General features: G+C 37.7%; 1 protein-coding gene across 3 annotated transcripts in view; it reads left to right on the forward strand.

Moving 5' to 3' along the window:
• SEC24A (SEC24 homolog A, COPII coat complex component) overlaps nt 1–24652 on the forward strand; it is a 97534-nt gene that overhangs the window by 19467 nt on the left and 53415 nt on the right. The window contains exons 3-9 of one of the 3 annotated variants that reach the window (XM_066272490.1): nt 3252–3422; nt 15580–15657; nt 16572–16732; nt 17221–17393; nt 18224–18326; nt 19325–19451; nt 22650–22759. In XM_066272490.1, coding sequence (XP_066128587.1) covers nt 3252–3422; nt 15580–15657; nt 16572–16732; nt 17221–17393; nt 18224–18326; nt 19325–19451; nt 22650–22759 — 923 coding nt within the window. The remainder of the gene's footprint in view (nt 1–3251; nt 3423–15579; nt 15658–16571; nt 16733–17220; nt 17394–18223; nt 18327–19324; nt 19452–22649; nt 22760–24652) is intronic. The other 2 variants (XM_066272491.1, XM_066272492.1) reach the window with 2 other exon arrangements.

Below are 24652 nucleotides of genomic sequence, written 5' to 3' on the forward strand. Positions count from 1 at the left end.
CTAAAGTGAAAGCAACTACGAGTTAATGCTTCTCAATCTCTTCCTTCTTGTCTCTAACTCACTTAATCTCAAATTTAAAAAAAATTTGCCTGACCAGGCGGTGGCACAGTGGATAGAATGTCGGACTGGGATGCAGAAGGACCTAGGTTTGAGACCGAGGTCACCAGCTTGAGCGTGGGCTTATCTGGCTTGAGCAAAAAAAAGCTCACCAGCTTGGACCCAAGGTCGCTGGCTCAAGCAAGGGGTTACTTGGTCTGCTGAAGGCCCACGGTCAAGGCACATATGAGAAAGCAATCAATGAACAACTAAGGTGTCGCAACAAAAAACTGATAATTGATGCTTCTCATCTCTCTCCGTTCCTGTCTGTCTGTCCCTATCTATTCTTCTCTCTGACTCTCTCTCTTTGACCCTGTAAAAAAATAAAAATTTTAAAAAATGGACAAGCCTGAAAAAATAAAATTTAAAAAAAAATAAGGAGACATAAGCAAGTGTCAGCTTATGAAGGGTTCTATGTAAAAGAAGGAGAATGGCCCTGGCCGGTTGGCTCAGCAGTAGAGCGTCGGCCTGGCATGCGGGGGACCTGGGTTCGATTCCCGGCCAGGGCACATAGGAGAAGCACCCATTTGCTTCTCCACTCCCCTCCCTCCTTCCTCTCAGTCTCTCCCTTCCCCTCCCGCAGCCAAGGCTCCATTGGAGCAAAGATGGCCCAGGCGCTGGGGATGGCTCCTTGGCCTCTGCCCCAGGCGCTAGAGTGGCTCTGGTCGCCGCAGAGTGATGCCCGGGAGGGGCAGAGCATCGCCCCCTGGTGGGCAGAGCGTTGCCCCTGGTGGGCGTGCCGGGTGGATCCCGGTCGGCGCATGCGGGAGTCTGTCTGACTTGTCTCTCCCTGTTTCTAGCTTCAGAAAAAAATAAAATAAAATAAAATTTAAAAAAATAAAAGGAGAAAGATATATAAACTAATAAAATGAACCTAAAATAAATGTATGACTGTCCTTCTCTTTTTCATATGAAACCTCTAAAAAAAATTGCTCATTTTCTATCTTTGTTTTTTCAACCCACCATTGATGCCTGATTGATTTCAAAACTGTATCTAAGTTATACTGAGTTTCTAGTCCACATATTAAAGTTCTCTGTGTGTGTGTGTGTGTGTGTGTGACAGAGACAGAGTCGGAAAGGGGAACAGATAGGGACAGACAGACAGGAAGAGAAAGAGATGAGAAGCATCAATTCTTCGTTGCAGCACCTTAGTTGTTCATTGATTGCTTTCTCATATGTGCCTTGACTAGTGGGGCTACAGCAGAGCGAGTGACCCCTTGGTCAAGCTGGCGACCTCGGGGTCTCGAATCTGGATCCTCTGTGTCCCAGTCTGACGCTCTATCCACTGCACCACCGCCTGGTCAGGCTCTCTTTTTTTTTAATAGGCCACCTGTTAGCATCCTACGTTAACTTTAGAGATCTTAGAAGGCAGATTCTAAAATTCTCGTTATTAGTGTTGATAAAAACTATGCAGCTTGAAAAAATAACGTCTATCCTATGAAATATAGCATTTTTTGGATTAAAAAATAATTCTTTTTAAAGCTGTGAAAAATCTCTAATAAGTTCATTTGTATGTTATTAAACATTAGGTTGTTACATTTTGTGGCCAGATGTGTCATACATTCTTGTTCATGCTGAGTTGGTACTGTACCTTGCCCTTTTGTTCTTTTGACTTGTCTGTGTTGCCAAAGATATGTGTGGGTGCTTCTTTGATAAGGAAGTTACATGGTAGTAATCTATGTCTTCGCTTTTGTCAGCAGGGCACTGATTAGTCTTGTTGGGAGCTATAAGGTTTAGTAATACAAAAAAAATTTCAATTAGGCCCTAGAAGATTTGAACACTGTTGAAGAACAATATTGAAAATTTTCATACTTGGCTAGAATCTTTATTCCTTTAGTTTTAAAAAATACAGGATTAGAATATATTATAAATAAAGTTTATTACCTATTTCACTTAAATATTCAGAGGATAAAAAGAGCCTTGGGATGAAAAATTAAATCATATAGTTATCAGTAGTATTTTATCTACTTTGTAGACTTTGTTCCTTCTCTTTGGCAAATGAGAAGGTGGCAGCAATATTGTTGACTGGAATGAGCAGGTCGTTGTGGTTTTTGGAACTTTTGATATCACATAGAAGAATTTCCCCAAGAGTAACTGATAATATTTTTACACTGGCCAGAACTTAATTGTCCTAATAGAAAATTAGTGAAATTGAGGCAGTGAGAATACTGGTAGATAGATAGATACAAGGGCAAATACCATGTTGTTCTTTGTTTAGTTTGATAGGTACTTTTATACCTCTTGTATAGCAGTATTTTATAAGGCATATGCATAAACTTTGGATCATTTCCTGGTTTTTAAGCTTAGGGAGTATTCTTAATATAGTATATAAACCATTATTGAAAGTAAACCACTTTTCATTGTTATTAGCTATTGAACAGTGTACAAATCTACTATCTCATTTTTAACAGGTTATACCACCAATAAAAATGAAGCAAAATGAAATAAAACTTGAAGAATTTAGAGTAATTACAATACTTTGTAGTTTTACAAAGCTAACTGGAAACCCAATTGATATTAATAGGCCATTAATAAAATTTTATTTATGTTAATTTCTACTGAATATTTGACATGGCCTGTTGAAATTCTGGGGCCAATTAATGAAAAATTAATAATTAGGGCACTGTATCAGTCCTATAAGTGATTTGATGCTGCGTTTATACTTACACTGCTTTAATAATTGACAGATAAGAAGCATTGTAGGCAAGACTTGGAAATGTGTAAAGTATGCATATAAATTAAATCATAAGTTTGTGAAATTAACATATTTCTGGTAATTTTTTGGTGGTTATAATTATAAATGTAAGTTTCAAAGGAACTCAGATTTGGTAAAAGGCTGTTTTGGCCTTTGTTTTAAATTCTTTAGTGCCTGACCTGTGGTGGCGCAGTGGATAGAGGGTCGACCTGGAAATGCTGAGATTGCCGGTTCGAGGCCCTGGGCTTGCCTGGTCAAGGCACATATGGGAGTTGATGCTTCCAGCTCCTCCCTCCTTCTCTCTCTCTGTCTCTCTCTCCTCTCTCTCCTTCTCCCTCTCTCCTCTCTAAAAATGAATAAATAAATAAATAAAAGACTATCTTCACTAAAACAAAAAATTAAATAAAAAAATAATAAAAAATAAATTCTTTAGTAACATGAAAAATCAATGTTTCCATAGGTTCTGCACCCCCCATAATGAATCCACCTCTGTTTACTACTTTTCAACCAGGAGCTCCTCTTGGGCCCCTTCCAACAGGAGGACCACCTCCAGTGAGGGCCCTCACTGCTCAGAAATCATCACATAGGACTGTGCCCCAGCCCTCATTTAATTCAGCTATCAACCAAGAAGGTAAGCATGGCAAAACAAAATCAAGTCCTGAAGTTTTGATCTAGGGTAGAAGGATGAATATTTTCTGAAAACTGTGCCTCCATATCATATTTTTCTAGAAATTGAGTTGTTTTGCTTATGATTGGCCTTCAGAAATTTAGAATTTTAAGAAAGTTTCTCACAATTCCACTGTCCTCTGTATGCTGGGCTGTGGACTAACATCTGGGAAGCACTGCTATTAATTTTTTTATTGCTGTGCTTATAAAGTTAGGTGCTTATTAGGAGAGAGGTGAGAAGAGATTTCCTGCTTTTCTGGATATGATGTTAGAACTATTCTTTAATATATTTGCTCTTTTCCATGGAAGCAGTATTTTGTATTTTGATTGCCACTGTTATTGTTAATATTAGCAAATATTTAGGTGTCTAAATAAAAAGTTAAATATACAAGCATTTTGAAATTTTATATAAATAAAATATTTTAAACTATTGTCTTCATCTTTAACTTTAAAATGTGTTTATTAGCCCTGGCCAGTTTGCTCAGTGGTAGAGTGTGGGCCCAGTGTTTGTATTCCTGGATTCAATTCCTGGTCAGGGCACACAGGAGAAGTGCTCATCTGCTTCTCCATTCCTCTCCCTCTTGCTTTTCTCTCTCCCTTACTCTCTCTTTCTCTTTGTCTTTCTCTCTTCCCCTCCTGCAGCCATGGCTCGATTGGAGCAAGTTGGCCCTGGGTGTTGAGGATGGCTCCATGGCTTCCACCTCAGGTGCTGAGAAGAGCTCAATTGCTGAGCAACAGAGCACCACCCAGATGGGCAGAGCATCGCCCCATAGTGGGCTTGCAGGGTGGATCCCAGGCAGGGCACATATGGGAGTCTATCTCTGCCTCCTCTCCTCTCACTGAATTTAAAAAATGTGTTTATTACTGTAATTTAAATAATATTTTGTAAAGTAAAAAATTTGATTTTAGCAGTAATAAAACCATTGCAGCAAGATGTGGAAATAGGAAAACAGAAAATGAGGAGACAAACCATTGCCCATATAATACTACTAAATACAGTAAATTACCATTTTTCTTTGGCATTTCCTTTTGTAGAATTGTACATAAGAGAAAAAAAAAGACTTGTGAGTAGTTTGAAAAAAATGGTATTAACAATGAAAAACAAAATAATAAAGCAATGTCCCACTGGTTGCCACAGTATTTAAATTTTTAACTAATTAAAAATATACACATGAGCCCCTGGCTGGTTAGCTCAGTTGATTAGAGCATTGTCCCCCTATGCCAAGGTTGTGGGTTCAGTCCTGGTCAGGGATCATATAAGAACAACCAATGAATGCATAAATAAGTTGAAAAACAAATTGATCTCTTTCTCTCTCTCTGCCTCCCTCTCTTCCTCTTTTCCTCTCTTCCTCTTTTCCTCTCTTCCTCTCTCTCTCTCTCTCTTTTCCTCTCTCTAAAATAAAATAAAATTGCAAATACACACATATAATGTGGGGTTTTTTTGTCCTGTAAACAGTTTTACTAAATTTTTCTGTATCAAATCATAGTGATATTGAGAATTGGATAGAAGTTACCAACTTTACTGAAGCCACTAAATCTATTTGGTGTTAAAATGACTGTTAAGGCCAGATGCACCAAAGTTGGGGGTTCAATCCCTGGTCAGGGCACATATAAGAGACAACCAATGAATGCATAAATAAGTGAAACAAATTGATGTTTCCTTCTCTCCTTCCCGTCCTCTCTCTCTGAAATCAGTAAATAATAATAAATTTTTTTTAAATGATTTAAAGAATGACTATTAATGTTAGCACCTTTGTACTTAGCTACTAGGGGTTGATGCTCTTTACTGATTTTAGTTTCTCTTGGACCTGAATTAGAATTAATAAATAGCATACATACATAGAAATAAATTTATACTCTTCATAAGCATTTAACTTTAAAATTTCAAATTGGAGTAAACAAGTTGAGGAGATATAGATTTTTTTATTTTAGTGGTTCTCTCATCTAAAACAGTCATTCTAATTAATTTATAACACCTTCAAATTAACTCTGAATTCTATTTTGTTCCATATTTTGAAAAAAATTATTTTTATCTTCATAATTTTATTTTTAAATAATGTTGATTATGGTGTTTTTAGTGTGTACTGCTTTAGAGTTTTGTTGTTATTGTTTGTTTCTTAGAGAGACAGAGAGAGGAAAAGGGGGAGAGAGTGAAGCATTTATTTGTTACATTTAGTGTGCATTCATTGGTTGCTTCCCATATGTGCCCTGACTGAGGATTGAACCCCCAACTTTGGTGCAACCTTGGTGTTTCTTTCTTTTTTTTTTTTTTTATAAATAATTTTATTTTTTTAATGGGGCGACATCAATAAATCAGGATACATATATTCAAAGATAACAACTCCAGGTTATCTTGTCATTCAGTTATGTTGCTACTCATCACCCAAAGTCAGATTGTCCTCTGTCACCTTCTATCTAGTATTCTTTGTGCCCCTCCCCCTCCCCCTTTCCCTCTCCCTTTTCCTCCTCCTCCCCGTAACCACCACACTCTTATCAATGTCTCTTAGTTTCACTTTTATGTCCCACCTACGTATGGAATAATGCAGTTCCTGGTTTTTTCTGATTTACTTATTTCGCTTCGTATCATGTTATCAAGATCCTACCATTTTGCTGTATTCCATAGTGTATATGTGCCACATCTTCTTTATCCAGTCATCTGTTGACGGGCTTTTTGGTTGTTTCCATGTCCTGGCCACTGTGAACAATGCTGCAATAATCATGGGGCTGCATGTGTCTTTACGTATCAATGTTTCTGAGTTTTTGGGTTCTATACCCAGTAGAGAGATTGCTGGGTTATAAGGTAGTTCTATTTTCAGTTTTTTGAGGAACCACCATACTTTCTTCCATAATGGTTGTACTACTTTACATTCCCACCAACAGTGTATGAGGGTTCCTTTTTCTCCACAGCCTATCCAACATTTGCAATTACCTGTCTTGTTAATAATAGCTAATCGAACAGGTGTGAGGTGGTATCTCATTGCAGTTTTGATTTGCATTTCTCTAATAGCTAAAGAAGATGAGCATCTTTTCATATATCTGTTGGCCATTTGTATTTCTTCCTGGAAGAAGTGTCTGTTCATATCCTCTTCCCATTTTTTTATTGGATTGTTTGTTTGTTTGTTGTTGAGTTTTAGGAGTTCTTTGTATATTTTGGATATTAGGCCCTTATCTGAGCTGTTGTTTGAAAATATCATTTCCCATTTAGTTGGCTTTCTGTTTATTTTGTTATCAGTTTCTCTTGCTGAGCGAAAACTTCTTAGTCTGATGTAGTCCCATTCATTAATTTTTGCCTTCACTTCTCTTGCCTGTGGAGTCAAATTCATAAAATGCTCTTTAAAACCCAGGTCCATGAGTTGAGTACCTATGTCTTCTTCTATGTACTTAATTGTTTCAGGTCTTATGTTTAGATCTTTGATCCATTTTGAGTTAATTTTAGTACAGGGGGACAAACTGTAGTCCAGTTTCATTCTTTTGCATGTGGCTTTCCAGTTTTCCCAGCACCATTTATTGAAGAGGCTTTCTTTTCTCCATTGTGTGTTGTTGGCCCCTTTATCAAAAATTATTTGACTATATATATGTGGTTTTATTTCTGGACTTTCTATTCTGTTCCATTGGTCTGAGTGTCTATTTTTCTGCCAATACCATGCTGTTTTGATTGTCGTGGCCCTATAATACAGTTTGAAGTCAGGTATTGTAATGCCCTCAGCTTCATTCTTTTTCTTTAGGATTGCTTTGGCTATTCGGGGTTTTTTATAGTTCCATATAAATCTGATGATTTTTTGCTCTATTTCTTTAAAAAATGTCATTGGAATTTTGATGGGAATTGCATTAAATTTGTATATTGCTTTGGGTAATATAGCCATCTTGATTATATTTATTTTTCCTAACCAAGAACAAGGTATATTCTTCCATCTCATTATATCTTTTTCGATTTCCCTTAACAATGGTTTATAGTTTTCATTATATAAGTCCTTTACATTCCTTGTTATGTTTATTCCTAAGTATTTTATTTTTTTTTTGTTGCAATCGTGAAGGGGATTATTCTTTTGAGTTCGTTCTCAATTGTTTCATTGTTGGCATATAGAAAGGCTATTGACTTCTGTATGTTAATTTTGTATCCTGCGACCTTACTGTATTGGCTTATTGTTTCTAGTTGTGTTTTTGTGGATTCTTTGGGGGTTTCGATGTATAGGATATATCATCTGCAAAAAGTGATACCTTTACTTCTTCTTTTCCAATATGGATGCCTTTTATTTCTTTGTCTTGTCTGATTGCTCTGGCTAGAACCTCTAGTACCACATTAAATAAGAGTGGAGAGAGTGGACAACCCTGTCTTGTTCCTGATTTAAGGGGGAAAGCCTTCAGTTTAGTGCCATTTAATATGATGTTAGCTGATGGTTTATCATATATGGCCTTTATCATGTTGAGATATTTTCCTTCTATACCCATTTTGTTGAGAGTCTTTTTTTTTTTAATTTTTTTTAATTTATTCATTTTAGAGAGGAGGGGGGGTAGGAGCTGGAAGCATCAACTCCCATATGTGCCTTGACTAGGCAAGCCCAGGGTTTTGCAGGGACAGAGAGAGAGTCAGAGAGAGGGATAGACAGACAGAACGAAGAGAGATGAGAAGCATCAATCATCAGTTTTTCATTGCGACACCTTAGTTGTTCATTGATTGCTTTCTCATATGTGCCTTGACCGTGGGCCTTCAGCAGACTGAGTAACCCCTTGCTCGAGCCAGCAACCTTGGGTCCAAGCTGGAGAGCTTTTGCTCAAACCAGATGAGCCTGCACTCAAGCTGGCAACCTCGGGGTCTTGAACCTGGGTCCTTCCACATCCCAGTCCAACGCTCTATCCACTGCGCCACAGCCTGGTCATACTTGTTGAGAGTCTTAAACATAAAATTGTGTTGTATTTTATCAAAAGCCTTTTCTGCGTCTATTGATAAGATTATGTGGTTTTTGTTCTTTGTTTTGTTGATATGGTGTATTATGTTAACCGTTTTACATATGTTGAACCATCCTTGAGATTCTGGGATGAATCCCACTTGATCATGTTGTATTATTTTTTTAATATGTTGTTGTATTCGATTTGCTAGTATTTTGTTTAGTATTTTAGCATCGATATTCATTAGAGATATTGGTCTGTAGTTTTCTTTTTTTGTGCCGTCCTTGCCTGGTTTCGGTATGAGGGTTATGTTGGCCTCATAAAATGTGTTTGGAAGTATTGCTTCTTCTTCAATTTTTTGGAAGACTTTGAGTAGAATAGGAACCAAGTCTTCTTTGAATGTTTGATAAAATTCGCTGGTATAGCCGTCAGGGCCTGGACTTTTAATTTTGGGGAGGTTTTTAATGGTTTTTTCTATTTCTTCTCTACTAATAGATCTGTTTAGGCTTTCTGCTTCTTCTTGACTCAGTCTAGGAAGGTTGTATTGTTCTAGGAATTTATCCATTTCTTCTAGGTTGTTGAATTTAGTGACATAAAGTTTTTCATAGTATTCTACAATAATTCTTTGTATATCTACGGTGTCCGTGGTGATTTCTCCTCTTTCATTTTGGATTTTGTTTATATGAGTTCTTTCTCTTTTTTCCTTGGTAAGTCTTGCCAAGGGTTTGTCAATTTTGTTGATCTTTTCAAAGAACCAGCCCCTTGTTCTATTAATTTTTTCTATAGTTTTTTTGTTCTCTATTTCATTTATTTCTGCTCTGATTTTTATTATCTCCTTTCTCCTGCTGGTTTTGGGTTGTCTTTGTTCTTCTTTTTCTAGTTCCTTAAGGTGTGAAGTTAAGTGGTTCACTTGGGCTCTCTCTTGTTTGTTCATATATGCCTGAAGTGATATGAACTTCCCTCTTATCACTGCTTTTGCTGCATCCCATAGATTCTGATATGTCGTATTGTCATTTTCATTAGTCTGTATATATCTTTTGATCTCTGCACTTATTTCTTCTTTGACCCATTCATTTTTTAAAAATATGTTGTTTAGTTTCCACATTTTTGTGGGATTTTTTTCCTCTTTTTTGCAGTTGAATTCTAGTTTCAAGGCTTTATGATCAGAAAATATGCTTGGTACAACTTCGATTTTTCTGAATTTGCTGATGTTGTTTTTGTGGCCCAACATATGGTCAGTTCTTGAGAATGATTCATGTACACTGGAGAAAAATGTATACTCAGTCACTTTGGGATGAAATGTCCTGTAGATGTCTATCATATCCAGGTGCTCTTGTGTTTTGTTTAAGGCCACTATGTCTTTGTTGATTCTCTGTTTGGATGACCGATCTAGAGCCGTCAGCGGTGAATTGAGGTCTCCAAGTATGATTGTATTTTTGTCATTTTTTGTTTTAAGGTCAATAAGTAGCTGTCTTATATATTTTGGTGCTCCTTGGTTTGGTGCATATATATTAAGAATTGTTATGTCTTCTTGATTCAGTGTCCCCTTAGCCATTATGAAATGGCCATTTTTGTCTCTGAGCACTTTTGCTGTCTTGTAGTCAGCATTATCAGATATGAGTATTGCTACGCCTGCTTTTTTTTGGATGTTTTTTGCTTGGAGTATTGTTTTCCAGCCTTTCACTTTGAATTTGTTTTTGTCCTTGTTACTTAGATGAGTTTCCTGTAGGCAGCATACAGTTGGATTTTCTTTTTTAATCCATTCTGCTACTCTGTGCCTTTTTATTGGTGAGTTTAATCCGTTTACATTTAGTGTAATTATTGACACTTGTGAGTTCCCTATTGCCATTTTCTATCTTGCTTTCTGTTAGTTTTGTGTCTTGTTTGATCCTTCTCTTTCGTTTTTCTATCTTGTTTTTATTTGGTTGTATTCCATACATCTTTCCTCTGTTGCTATCTTTTTTATCTCATGTGCTTCTGTGGTGCTTTTTTCAATGGTGGTTACCTTTAAGTAATGAAAAGGGTTCCTACCCTGTTCATTGTAGCACACTATTTTGTGAGTACTTTTGCACTCCATCGTCCTTTGCTACTGTTAATCTCCATCTTCTCCCCCACTTTCTTTTTGTTGTTGTCACAATTGAAATTTGGTTTTATTGTGTTCTTCTTGGAGCTTTTACTTGTGGCTTTGTTTTTTTTTTGTTCTTTGTATCTGATTGGAGAACCCCCTTTAGTAATTCCTGGAGTGGGGGTTTTCTGATGATAAATTCCCTCATCTTTTCTGTATCTGTGAATGTTTTTATTTCTCCTTCATATTTGAAGGATAGCTTTGATGGGTATAGTATTCGTGGCTGAAAGTTCCTCTCTTTCAGGACTTTAAATATTGGAGTCCACTCTCTTCTAGCTTGTAGAGTTTCTGCTGAGAAATCTGATGATAATATAATGGGCCTTCCTTTATATGTTGTATTCTTCTTTTCCCTGGCTGCCTTGAGAATTTTTTCTTTGCTGTTGGTTTGTGCCAATTTCATTATGATGTGCCTTGGAGTAGGTTTGTTGGGGTTAAGAAAACTCGGAGTTCTGTTTGCTTCTTGAACTTGAGGCTTTAGTTCTTTCCACAGGCTTGGGAAGTTCTCATCTATTATTTGTTTGAGTATGTTCTCCATTCCATTTTCTCTCTCTTCTCCCTCTGATATACCTATTATTCTTATGTTATTCTTTTTGATGGAGTCCGATAATTCTTGTAGGGCTATCTCATTTTTTTTAATTTTTGAGTCTCTTTCTTCTTCTCTCTGTTGTGCCTCAAGTTGCTTGTCTTCTATTTCACTAATCCTCTCTTCTATCTGACCTGTTCTATTAGCTAAGCTTGTTACTTCGTTTTTCAGCTCGTGAATTGAGTTTTTCATCTCTGTTTGATTTGTTTTTATAGTTTCAATTTCCTTGGAAATATATTCTTTGTGTTCATTGAGTTGTTTTCTGAGCTCCCTAAATTGCCTTTCTGTGTTTTCTTGTATATCTTGGAGGATTTTTAGGATTTCTATCTTGAATTCTCTGTCATTTAGCTCCAGGGTTTCCAATATATTAAATTTTTTCTCCATAGATTTTTCCTCATCTAGCTGTGTTACCTCTCTTTCTTTTGTATCCATGATATTCGATTTTCTCTTCCTTAATGGCATCTGAGGGTGGTTTTGTTGATAGTATTAATGAGATTTACTAAAAAATGAAAAGTTAAAAAAATAAAAAATCGAAAAGAGTTGTTTTTTTTAAAAAAAATTAATAATGAAATAAAGAAAAATAAAATAAAATAAAAATTTTTTAAAAAGGAAATTATTCCCCCCCTCCTTTTTTCCTCTCCTCTCCTCTCCCCTCTTTCTTGAGAAAATCTTGTGAACTGTGAATTATAACAAACAATGCCTGTAATGGAGGGCCTGAATTGGGGAAGAGTAATAAAGGGGCAAAAAAAAAAAAAAGAAAAAAGAAGGGGGTGTGGACCCACAAAAAGCAAATAAGGAAAAATTTTGGGTCAAGAATAAAATGATTTGCTTTTAGGTGTTGGTTGACTAGGAGTTATGATGAGAGGAATAAGAGGGAAACAGGAAAATAGAGGAACAAATTAAAAAATTATTATTGTATTTAGTGGAACAAGAACTAGATAAAACGGAGAGCCAGGGGTGGGAGCACTGCTAGTGAGTTAAAAAGGTGAAGTAAAAACCCCCCAAAATGCCACAAACATAAGTTTGAGTCCCAGATAAGATAATTTGTTTGTTATTGAGGTTTGAATGAGAGGCGATGTAAAGAAGAAAGGAAGAAACTAATATAGAGGGAGAAAAGAAAGAGAGAGAGAGAAAAAGAGGGAACCACTAAAAGAAAAAAGAGGAGAGAGAGAGAGAGAGTTAAGGGTTTTGGAGTGCAACCCTCATAGAGAGAAAGGAAGAGGAAAGAAAAGATAATGGGAGATGCAACACTTATGGGTAGTGTAGTTCAAGGAGAGGAGAGTAAGACTGGCAGAGAGTTAATTGGCCAAATTGGAGGAGGAAAAAAATATATCAAGAATGAAGATAAGAGAAACAAACGAACAAATATAATAAAATGGGATAGGTTATAAAGTCTGCGGATTATTCTTGATTTTGAGAGGTTATCTTCTTGCTTTTTCTTTTCTCTCCCTCTTCCTCGTCGGTGACTCTGTACCCCAGGTTCTGCCCCTTTGGCACGCTCAGGTAGAGGTTTGCAGTTGATAAGTCTCTATGGTGATGTCATGTATTGTGCTTTAGTCTCGTTGGCAGTCGAGGCTCATTAGCATTTATAGGCTCCGACAGTGAGAGAGTCCGTGTACCTGGAGCCTTTCTCCTCGTCTTTCCTTCCTCAATTAGTAGCCTGATAATCCAGCTATGGGGTTGCTGCTGCCTCTGCCTGGATAGTAAGAGGCTCAAAGAGCTCGCAACTCCCCACTCTATTTCCACTCAGCAGAGGGCTCTGGGTAAGGTTCAGTCAGTCAGAGCTGCTAGCATAATCAGGCATGGCTTCCACCCACTCAAAGACCTCTAGCTCTGCCACTCTGTCCGGTAACACAGGCGGGCACCCACTCCCAGGGCGCTTGGAGGAAACTCTCGCTCACTATCTGCGTACGCAGACCAGGATATCAGGCCGGCAGTCTCACGCTCTGAATGAAACCCCCAACCGCATGGAAAAGTTCCAGCATTGGAATTGGCTCTCGCTCCGTCCCGTGCGTGGCTTTCGCAAGGCGCTGGGGTGGCCCGAGATTCCGCTTTGGCCCACACAAAGGCCCCTGACTCTGCCCCTCTGTGCGATAACACTGGCTCGCACTGCTGAGGCACTTGGAGGAATCTCTCGCTTACTGTTTGCGCGCGCAGACCAGGATATCAGGCCGGCCGCGTTTCCCTCTGAGTGAAACCCCCACCAGCACGGAAAAGTTCCAGCGTTGGAATTAGTTCTCGCTCCCTTCCGTAAGCTGCTTTCCCAGGGCGCTGGGGCTGCCCAGAGATTCCGCTTTCGGCCCACACAAAGGCCTCTGACTCTGCCTCTCTGTGGGACAACACGGACACCCACTCCCGTGGCTTTGGAAGGAATCTCTCGCCCACTATCTGCGCGCGCCAACCAGGGGATCGGGGAAAATGGCTGCCCCGCTTGTCTGTCTTTGTCTGGGTTTGGCGCAAGTATTAGCTTGTATTGCCCAGGTTGCCACAGGAACAGTTTTTCCTCGGCTTGGATCTCTGTGCCACAGCCTGGTTCGGCCGTTTGTGCCACGGCCTGGATCTGTTCACCCCCTTTGCCCGCCTCAGTTTCTATATTCACAGTTCTCAGAGAAAGCTGCCCTGTTTAGGTTAGTGAGAAAGGCGGAGCATTTCTTACTCCCTATTTCCTTCGGGGTTTGGTTATATATTTAGCCAATTTTTTGCTCGACCATACCTTCGGGTGTATTGCAAAACATCTGGAGGCTCCAAGGATAGGTTTTTCTGTTTCTGGTTGATCTTGTTGAGTTTTGGGGGAGATTTATTGGTATCACTTCCTACCCTGCCATTACTCTGACGTCATCTCTCAACCTTGGTGTTTCAGGATGACTCTCTAACTGACTGAGCTAACTGGTAGGGCCTCTTTAGAGGTTTTTAATGCTGCTCTCACAAATGATGAAATCTTTTAAGATAGTATATATATTTTATAAACTCCACAAAGGACAACCTCTTTAGAAATTTATAAAATTAACTGACCTTTTCTTTTTTAAATATTTTTTCCTTCTTTTCCAGGTGAGAGGAGGATAGATAGATTCCCACATGTCCTCTAACCAGCATGCAGCTGGCAGCCCCCATCTGGGGCCAATGCTCTGTTCATCTGGAGCCATGCTCACCACTGAGCTAGTTTTAGTCCCTGAGGCTCCATGGAGCCATCCTCAGCGCCCGGGAGTTGATACGCTCAAACCAGTCAAGCTATAGCTGTGGGAGAGGAAGGGGGAAGGAGCAAAGGGTAGGGGTGGAGAAGCAGATGGTCGCTTCTGTGTGCCCTGACAGGAAATTGAACCTGAGACATCCACACACCAGGCTGATGCTGTACCACTAAGCGAAGTGGCCAGGGCCTTTTTAGATTTATTGATTTTAGAGAGAAGAGAAGAGAAGAGAAAGGCAGGGGAGAGAGTGTGGAGCAGGAAGCATCAGCTTTTGTAGTTCTTTCTCACAAGTGCCTTGACTGGGCAAGCCCAGGGTTTCAAACCAGCGACCTCAGTATTCCAGGTTGACACTTTATCCACTGTGCCACCACAAGTCAGGCAAAATCAATTGATACTTTTGCATATTTTATATATTTAAAAACTGGCATCGGCCCCTGCCAGGTAGCTCAGTTGGTTAGAGTGTTGTCCCAATACGCCAAGGTTGTAAGTTTGAACCCTGGTCAGGGCACATGAAAGAATCAACAAGTGAATGCATGGATAAGTGGAACAACAAATTGATGTTTCTCTTTCCCTTCATATTTCTTTCTAAATGCAATAGATAAAGCTTTTTTAAAACTGGCGTTGTCTGGCCAGATAGTGCAGTTAGTTAAATCATTGTTCTGAAGCGCAGAGGTTGCTGGTTTAATACCCAGTCAGGGCACATGCAGGAACAGATTGATATTCCTGTCTCTCTCTCCCTCCTTCCTTTCCTCTCTCTCTAAATTAATAAAATAAACTTTTTTTTTTTTTTTTTTACAGAGGCAGAGATAGACAGGGACAGACAGACAGGAACAGAGAGATGAGAAGCATCAATCATCAGTTTCTTGTTGCATGATGCGACTTCTTAGTTGTTCATTGATTGCTTTCTCACATGTGCCTTGACCATGGGCCTTCAGCAGACTGAGTAACCCCCTGCTGGAGCCAGCGACCTTGGGTCCAAGCTGGCGAGCTCTTTGCTCAAGCCAGATGAGCCTGCGCTCAAGCTGGCGACCTCGGGATCTCGAACCTGGGTCCTTCCGCATCCCAGTCCGACGCTCTATCCACTGCACTACCACCTGGTCAGGCAAAATAAACATTTTTAAAAGAAGTAAATATACTTAAAAAGACAACATATAAACAAAAATAAATTAGAATAAAAGTAAAAACTGGCATTGTTTGACATTTTTATTTCAACATTTGACATTTTTCTTGAGCTATGGTTTAAACTATATTTGTTGTTTGGAAAGTTACTTAAATTATCTCCACTCTTGCAGAAATTATAACAGTTTTTTTTAATGTAAATACTAATAAACTTCCTTCTTAGGTATTACATCAAGTACCAACAATGGATCTCTGGTGGTTCACAACAACTATGATGAAATTGAAGGCGGTGGCTTCTTGGGTGAGATGCTATGAAACTTTTTTTCTTTTGTGACAGAGATAGAGAGAGAGAGAGAGATAGAGATAGAGAGAGGGACAGACAGGAAGGGAGAGCGATGAGAAGCATTACTTCTTTGTTGTGGCTCCTTAGTTGTTCATTGATTGCTTTTTGATATGTGCCTTGACCAAGGGACTACAGCAGAGCGAGTGACCCCTTACTCAAGCCAGTGACCTTGGGCTTCAAGCCAGTGACCCCAGACTCAAGCCAGCAACCCCATGCTTAAGCTGGTGAACCTGCGCTCAAGCTGGATGAGCCCATGCTCAAGCCGGCAACCTCGGGTTTCAAACCTGTGTCCTCTGCATCCCCATCTGACGCCCTATCCACTGCGCCACCACGTGGTCAGGCGCTATGAAACTTTAAAAAAAAATTTTAAATATGTGTTCATTTTAGTAAACAAAGATGAAATCTTCATAATCATGTCCCACAGCAGTACATACTGCTAGTATTTTTTTTCTCCATGCATATGGTTTTTTGTTTTTCTCTTCAGATTTGGGATCTTGAGCTTTATTATTATGATGTTATGACTATACAATATTTTCATCAGTTAGAGCTATTTAAATTTATTTAACCAGTTGAGCATTTTGTATGTTTTCATTAAAGTTGTTTTGAATTAGAATTTTCATCTGTACATATAAACATAAATTAATTGTAGCAAACTTATTTTTGTGTTTATAACTATAGTCTACATTAAATAGATATTAATCATTGCTATTACTTTGTTACTAGTGTTTATCTTATTTTATAAAACTGATAATTGAAAGTATTAAATGACCCAAAGGATTTGGAGTTATAATTCCTAAAATTTAATGGATCTGTGTGTTGATTTAAAGTATCCTGGAGTATAAAATAGAACTTAAAAGTTACCTTGTTTCTAGCAACACCACAGCTTACTAATAAGAATCCAACAATAAGCCGAAGTGTTGGCTATTCCTATCCCTCCTTACCACCTGGTTATCAGAACACAACACCACCTAGTACAACCGGAATGCCACCCTCTTCCTTGAGTTACCCAAGTGGGCCACAGGCCTTTTCTCAGGTAAACTTTTTATTTTTGTTTTTATTTACTTTCCATCTTTTGGTTTAAACTAAATATACATGAAAAAGTTATTAGGAAGTGTATAATGAACACTTTTAACAAATTGGAAGAATAATGGATATTTCATAAGACCTTTGTTCTTTTTTTTTTATTAAAGATTTTATTTATTGATTTTAGAGAGAGAGGGAGCGAGATTGTAGTTGCTTCACTTTAGTTGTTCATTGAATGCTTGTCATATGTGTCTTGAACGGGCAACCCCAGGGTTTCGAACCAGCGACCTCAGCATTCCAGGTCGAAGCTGTATTCACTGTGCCACCACAGGTCAGACCAGATCTTTGTTCTTTTGTATATCTCCAGAACCAAAAAAATTGTGAGGTCTAGATTATGGCTTTATTTAGACAGAAATAAAGTAACTAAGTCCTTATACACTTCTGTTTTCAACTGAAGACATTTTAAAGGCTACTTACTTTAAAATTGTATATCGTTAGATGCCCTTAGGTGCTAATCATTTAACTGCAAGCATGAGTGGATTAAGTCTACATCCAGAGGGGCTAAGAGTTATTAACCTTCTTCAAGAAAGAAACATGCTGCCATCAACACCTTTGCAACCTCCAGTTCCAAATTTGCATGAAGATATCCAGAGACTCAACTGTAACCCAGAGTAAGGCTTAAGTGTTTGTAACTAAATATGACATTTTACTTGTTCTAAAAGTTTTTCAGGTAGTTTTGGAGCTTCATATATTATGAACAAGTTGTAAAAATATATTAATTTGTGAAAGTACATAGTTCTGCATGCAGAAAACTACTCTGTTGCTTATTTAATTGGTATTTGAAATGATCTAAGTTCAGAAATAGGGTTGTAACCCCTGAGGTGATTGAGGTCCTTATCAGCTGTAATGGGAGTGTGATATTCATTAGCATTGTGGTAGCTATGTTATTTATTCAGTCCAGAGTACAGAGATTTGATTCTATATAATCTTTTATTTGCTCTTTTTAAATTGTTTTTTATAACAAACATAATTATAATACTTTTTTCTCCCTTAAAATTGACCATACAAGTTTAAATGTATATAGTGAAGATGTTGTGATAAATTGAATTTTGTTATAAATAGTCTTTTAGAACCTTCACCAAAGATGAACTTTTCAGTAATAAACTTTATGTGTATTTGAAAATTCGGATTATCCCCTCGTTGTTCCAGTGTAATCTTGGTTTATATAATAAAGAAATAGGTCATTTAATAGACAGACAGCCTTACACACAAGCAGAGAAAAGACTTTTCTTTAATTATATATAATAGAGGATTGTAACCATCTATCCTTACTTTGGAATAGGACTTAAATGTCTATCTAAATGGGATAAAATGAGAGAGTGCCTGTTGAAATATTTTATTTGTAATCTGACCCAGTGTTGAAATGGTGTACCTTTAAATTTTTTTTGTTGTTCAAAGATAATTATAGCAACAACTGACACATCATTTTACTTTAATATAGATTATTTCGATGCACACTGACTAGCATTCCTCAGACTCAGGCCTTACTGAATAAAGCCAAACTTCCTTTGGGACTGCTACTTCATCCTTTCAAAGACCTAGTGGTATGTTTCATTAGTCAAAGTAAATGTTTTGTACAAAATTATTTTGGTGTGTGAGGAATTTTCTACAATAGTGCAAGAATCACATAGAATTTGAGTTCTCTTTAGGAATTTTACTATTGACTGATTCTTTTGTTTGTAATTCAACCAAAAAGTTTATTACCAAACACTTTGAAAAATGAAGTAAAATAAACATATTGTTGAAAAATCCAATCGGTACTGAATAGAATAGAGATACTGAAAGAAAATAAATAAATGAACCAAGTTATTTTAACAAGTTATAAATTATTTACCCATTAAAATACTTTACCCAGCCTCCCAATTCTGCCATTCTTGGAATAAAATTTGTTGCATTAAGAAGCTGTTTAAGAGAAAAGAACAGCCCTTTTAGTTTTGTTCTAAGACTCTGGGACCTTGACATGTGGCCACATACTCTTGAGAGGATCAATGCATAAATGAATTGATTTTTTCCAAAACAAACGTCCTTTTGATGATAGGATTGTATTGTATAATATTTACTGATTTTCTTTATATTAAGACTTTACAACTTTTAATATGTTGAATAAACTTTAGATAGGAACATAATTGCAAAGTTTAATTGAATATTTAAATATGACAGTTCTTTCCTGAGAACTTAATAATGTATCATGAAGAACTTCCAAATAATTTCACCAGCCCTTTGTTTAGAATGTTGATCATTCCTTTGCCGCTGATCTCAAAAATACATTGTAAATTTGTTATGTTGGTTTTGCAATGTAATTGTTTAATGAGAAAATAAATAATATTTAAAAGACTGGTCCTGGAGAAAAGCAATAGGGTTTCAAATCAATATAATTCTGCTATGTAATTTCTTTGTGTGGTAGTTTGGACACAGTTTTATACCCTACATTTTTTTTCTCCAAAATTATAATATCACAACAGTTATTTAGGAAGTATGATTAATGTTTCATCTTCAGTCATGATGATTACTGCTTTTTTAAAAATTAGTTCTGTTTTTTCAGCAATTGCCTGTGGTTACCTCCAGTACAATTGTAAGATGCCGTTCATGCAGGACGTACATCAACCCTTTTGTCAGCTTTCTTGATCAAAGGAGATGGAAGTGTAACTTATGTTACCAAGTAAATGATGGTATGCTTTTTGAAACATTTAAAATTTCTGCTTGAATTGTAGGGAAATCAGAAAATGCAAAAAAAAAAAAAAAAAGACCTGTCTTATTTACCTATAATCATTCTATTTAGAGATAGCTTCTGTTAACTTTTTTCTATGCGCTGGTACTTACATATAAATAATTATATATTTTTAAGCAAAAATAACATTATATACTATTACTTTTGGGGTTTTTTTGAGATAGACAAACTCCCACATGCACCCCTACTGGGATCCATCCAGCAACCCCCATCTGGAGCTGATGCTTAAATCAACCAAGCTATCCTCAAGGCCTGAGGGCAATGCTGGGACCAACCAAGCTATCCTCAGCACCGGAAACTGATGCTCAAACCTGTCAAGCCACTGGCTACAAGAGGGGAAAAGAGAGGAAAGAGAGACGAGGGGAAGAGAAGCACACAGTCACTTCTCATGTGTGTCCTGACTGGGGATTGAACCCGGGATGTCCTTATGCTGGCTGACGCTCTACCACTGTGCCAACCAGCCAGAGCCTTGATACTATTACTTTGATACCATTTTTTACATTTATTATATCAAGTATATAATAAATGATATTTTTTTGGTATTATTTAAGCCTGTAATTTAAGAAATATTTTTGTTTAGAAATTGTCCCATGCCCTTATTCCAGGGCAATGATTTTCAACTGGTGTGCCACAAGAATTTTTAAAACATGCAATGCCTATTTAGTCAGGGGCACGGACCTCGTTTCCCTTAGATTGTCAAATAAAAGGATGACAACAGCCAATACAACAATAGCCATCTGGTATGAACGAATCAAAATTATACCTATTTTTTTGTTTGTGAAATCTACAAAAAAATATATTTTTGTGTGTGCTGCAGAATTTTAGCAATTAGTTTATATGTGCCATGAGATGAAAAAGGTTGAAAATTGCTGTGCTACGGTAAAAGAAAATAAGTCCACAGAATAGCTGCCATTAGTTTCATTCACTGCTGTCTGAAGGGATGTGAACAGTGTTAAAAGGTTAGTTGAAGATCTTTCAGTAACTTTTACAATTAATATCTAACCAACAACACTTTGATAGGATTATAGAAGAAAGATGATAAGCTGGCATCCACTTTGAAAATTAAATCTCTCAGCCTGACCAGGTGGTGGCACAGTTGATAGAGCATCAGCCTGGGATGCTGAGGATGCAAGTTTGAACCCCCAGGTCGTCAGCTAGAGTATGCAATCATAGACACGACCCCGTGGTCACTGAATTGAACCCAAAGGTCTCTGACTTGAAGCCCAGGGTTGCTGGCTTGAGCCCAAGGTCACTGACTTGAGCAAGGTGTCACTCGCTCTGCTGTAGCCCCCCCAGTCAAAGCACATATAAGAAAGCAATCAATGAACAACTAAGGAGCCACAATGAAGAATTGATGCTTTTCAGCTCTCACCCTTACTGTCTGTTCCACTCCCTCTCCCTTTCTCACTGAAAAAAAAAAAGAATAATTTATTTATAAAATACTGTCTGAGCCCTGGCCTGTTGGCTCAGTGGTAGAGCATCGGCCTGGCATGCAGGAGTCCCGGGTTCGATTCCCGGCCAGGGCACACAGGAGAAGTGCCCATCTGCTTCTTCATCCCTCCCCCTCTCCTTCCTCTCTGTCTCTCTCTTCCCCTCCTGCAGCCAAGGCTCCATTGGAGCAAAGTTGGCCTGGGCGCTGAGGATGGCTCTGTGGCCTCTGCCTCAGGTGCTAAAATGGCCCTGGTTGCAACAGAGCAACGCCCCAGATGGGCAGGGCGTGCCAGGTGGATCCTGGTTGGGCACATGCGGGAGTCTGTCTGACTGCCTCCCCGTTTCCAACTTCAGAAAAATACAAAAAAAAAAAATATACTGTCTGAACTCTACTTTGTTATAATTTATAGATAACTGATGTTCCAAAGAGATAATAAAATTAAATAATAAACCCTTAGACTTTAAACTTTGAAGTATTTTTACCATAGCTTTCTAGGAACAGCCAGAGTCGGTATATATTATATGTCAAATGTTAATATCTTTGTACCATTGAAATTTAAGACAAAGTTTAGTTGTTTTTGTTTTTATTTATTTTTTATTTTTTATCATTTTATAGTGGGGGTGGAAACAGACTGACAGAGACAGGAACATCAATTTGTTCCTGTATATGCCCTGACCAGGGATTAAACTGGCAACTTGTTCTTCAGGACGAAGCTTGAAACATTGATTTGTTATTCTACTTATTTATATATTTATTGGTTAATTTTAAAAAATATTTTCTTTTTTTTAATTTATTGATTTTAGCCTGACCTGTGGTGGCTCAGCGGATAAAGCATCCGACCTGGAATGCTGAGGTCACCGGTTCAAAACCCTGGGCTTACCTGCTCAAGGCGCATACAAAGCAACTACAATGATTTGATGCTTCCTGCTTCTCCCCACCCTCTTTCTCTGTCTCTCTAAAAGATCAATAAATAAAATCTTAAAATATAATTTGATTTTAGAGAAAGGAAGGGAGAGAGAGACAGAAACATTGATCTGTTCCTGAATGTGCCCTGACCGGGGATCGAACCTCCAACCTTCATGTTTTAGGACAATACTCTAAGCAACTGAGCTATGCGGCCATGGCATTATTGGTTGATTCTTGTATGTGCCCTGACTGAGGATCCAAACTGCAACCTTGGCGTATCTGGTTGATGCTCTACCCAGCCAGGGCTTCTCAAGCTATTTTAGAAAAGCAGCTTTAGCAAGAATTAAGTCAAGAGTATATTACAAGACAGAGAAAGAAAAATCACAGTGATTTAGTTATAAAAGTAAGAAATATGTAGGGCCATTTAGTTTATGGGGAACTTAAATGAGCTCAAAAACAAAATGTACATATTATTCCTTAATATCTAGTCCAGCGGTTCTCAACCTGCGGGTCGTGACCCCGGCGGGGGTCGAACGACCAAAACACAGGTCGCCTAAAGCCATCAGAAAATACATATTTATTATACAATACATTTTTAAATAAAATATGTATTTCCGATGGCTTTAGGTGACCCCTGTGTTTTGGTCGTTCGACCCCCGCCGGGGTCACGACCTACAGGTTGAGAACCACTGATCTATAAATTGAAGTATTTATAAATTACTAAATGAAGAAACAGCCAAACACAAGGTTTATTATACTTAATTTATCAGTTTTATCATTATATGTTGTTAACTTACATAGTACCTGAAGAATTCATGTACAACCCTTTGACCAGAGCCTATGGAGAACCTCACAGAAGACCTGAAGTTCAGAATGCTACAATTGAGTTTATGGCTCCTTCAGAGTACATGGTAAGTTTTTGTTTTTATTTTTTATATAGCTTATTTATTTCATAATACTGGGTTTTAAGTAAAACAATATGGCATCCTTTAACAAAATTTTATAGTTTTAAATTCATAAAAGATATTCTTGTCATTATATAAAAATAGTTAATTAGTATAAAAGGGTAAGTCTGAAAAGTATATGTAAAGTTCCACTTAAGTCACTTCCAGTTTTTTTCTAATTGCAAATAACAGTGTGATGAATATCTTCCTGCAAGTACTTTTATACGCTTGTGTGAGTATCTGAGATCATGCATTTTAAAAATAATAATTATGACTGAATTAAATTAGCATTTTATAAAGTACTTATATTTTTGATCATCTCAAACAACTCTCTGAACTAAGCCAGGGAATACTATTAATCCTATTTTACATGTGAAAACAGATTTACTAATTTAAGTGATTTGCCAGCCAAATATTCTTATTCTCTTTTATCCTATTTTTTTTTTTTTTTTTACAGAGACAGAGAGAGAGTCAGAGAGAGGGATAGATAGGGACAGACAGACAGACAGAAACAGAGAGAGATGAGAAGCATCAATCATTAGTTTTTCGTTGCGACACCTTAGTTGTTCATTGATTGCTTTCTCATATGTGCCCTGACCGTGGGGCTACAGCAGACCAAGTAACCCCTTACTCAAGCCAGAGACCTTGGGTCCAAGCTGGTGAGCTTTGCTCAAACCAGATGAGCCCACACTTAAGCTGGCGAGCTCGAGGTCTCGAACCTGGGTCCTCCGTATCTCAGTCTGACGCTCTATCCACTGCGCCACTGCCTGGTCAGGCCCAAATATTCTTTAATAAGTGGTAGAGCTTTCATTAAGTTCCAGGTCTTTTGATTTGGTTACTGTGTCACCATGCCATAATTGATTGTAAGGGAAGGAGTATATGAAGATAGAACTTAACACCAACTTTTAATGTTTTATTTTAGTATGTTTTTGTGAGATAGTCTTTTTCTACCTGAGCACTTGGGGCCATTTTAGTATAGAAGTTATGAGGGTTTTATATCTTTCCACCACAGAGATAGTTTAGCATAGAAAACATTTTTGTGATACTTACATGGTTGGCATTAGCTTTCTGCAGTGTACCTGTCCCTTTGTTGAATTAAAACCAAAATATGCAGAGGCATTTGTTCTTTTGAATTGGATTTCCTACATTTCTTTCCTTTAATCTCCCAGGATATGCAAAAATGGCTTCCTTTAAATTTGGAACTTGCCTATTATAAGAGGTTTTTCTTCTTCCTCTCCTCTCATACAACAGGTTCTATGATTCATCAAGTGATACATGCAAAAATATATAAAAGTTTGAACACTTTACGCCCAGTTCTGGTTGTGGTTATTTGATGCTTTTTATTAAATTGAAAATAGAGCTTTGAATTTGGAAGTTAAAAAATATAGTGCCCTGGCCAGGTTGCTCATTTGGTTGGAGCATCATCCCCATGTGCCAGGGTTGTGAGTTCGATCCCAGGTGGAGGCATGTACAAGAGTGAACCAATGAACACATGGATGGATAGAGCAGCAAATTGATGTTTCTCCCCACCTCCCCACTTTCTCTTCCCCTCCCTCCTTCTCCCTCTCTCCTTTTCTCTCTCTCTAAAGTCAATAAATTAGCTTTGACTGAATAGCTTGGTTTGTTAGAGCATTGTCCAGAAGCACAGAAGTTGCTGGTTCAATCCCTGATCAGGGCACAGGAACAGATTGATGTTCCTGTCTCTATCTCACTCTCCCTCTCTTGCTAAAATCAAACAATTAAAAAAAATTAAAAATAAAACAGTAAACTAAAAAAAATATGTAGTCATACATTTTTATGAAACTAGCCTGAAATGTGTTGGTTATTGAAGGCATCTTAATGTATCACTTTCAGAACTAT

This window comes from Saccopteryx bilineata, chromosome 4 (genome assembly GCF_036850765.1).
Source record: "Saccopteryx bilineata isolate mSacBil1 chromosome 4, mSacBil1_pri_phased_curated, whole genome shotgun sequence".
In the NCBI taxonomy this organism is placed as follows: Eukaryota; Metazoa; Chordata; class Mammalia; order Chiroptera; family Emballonuridae; genus Saccopteryx; species Saccopteryx bilineata.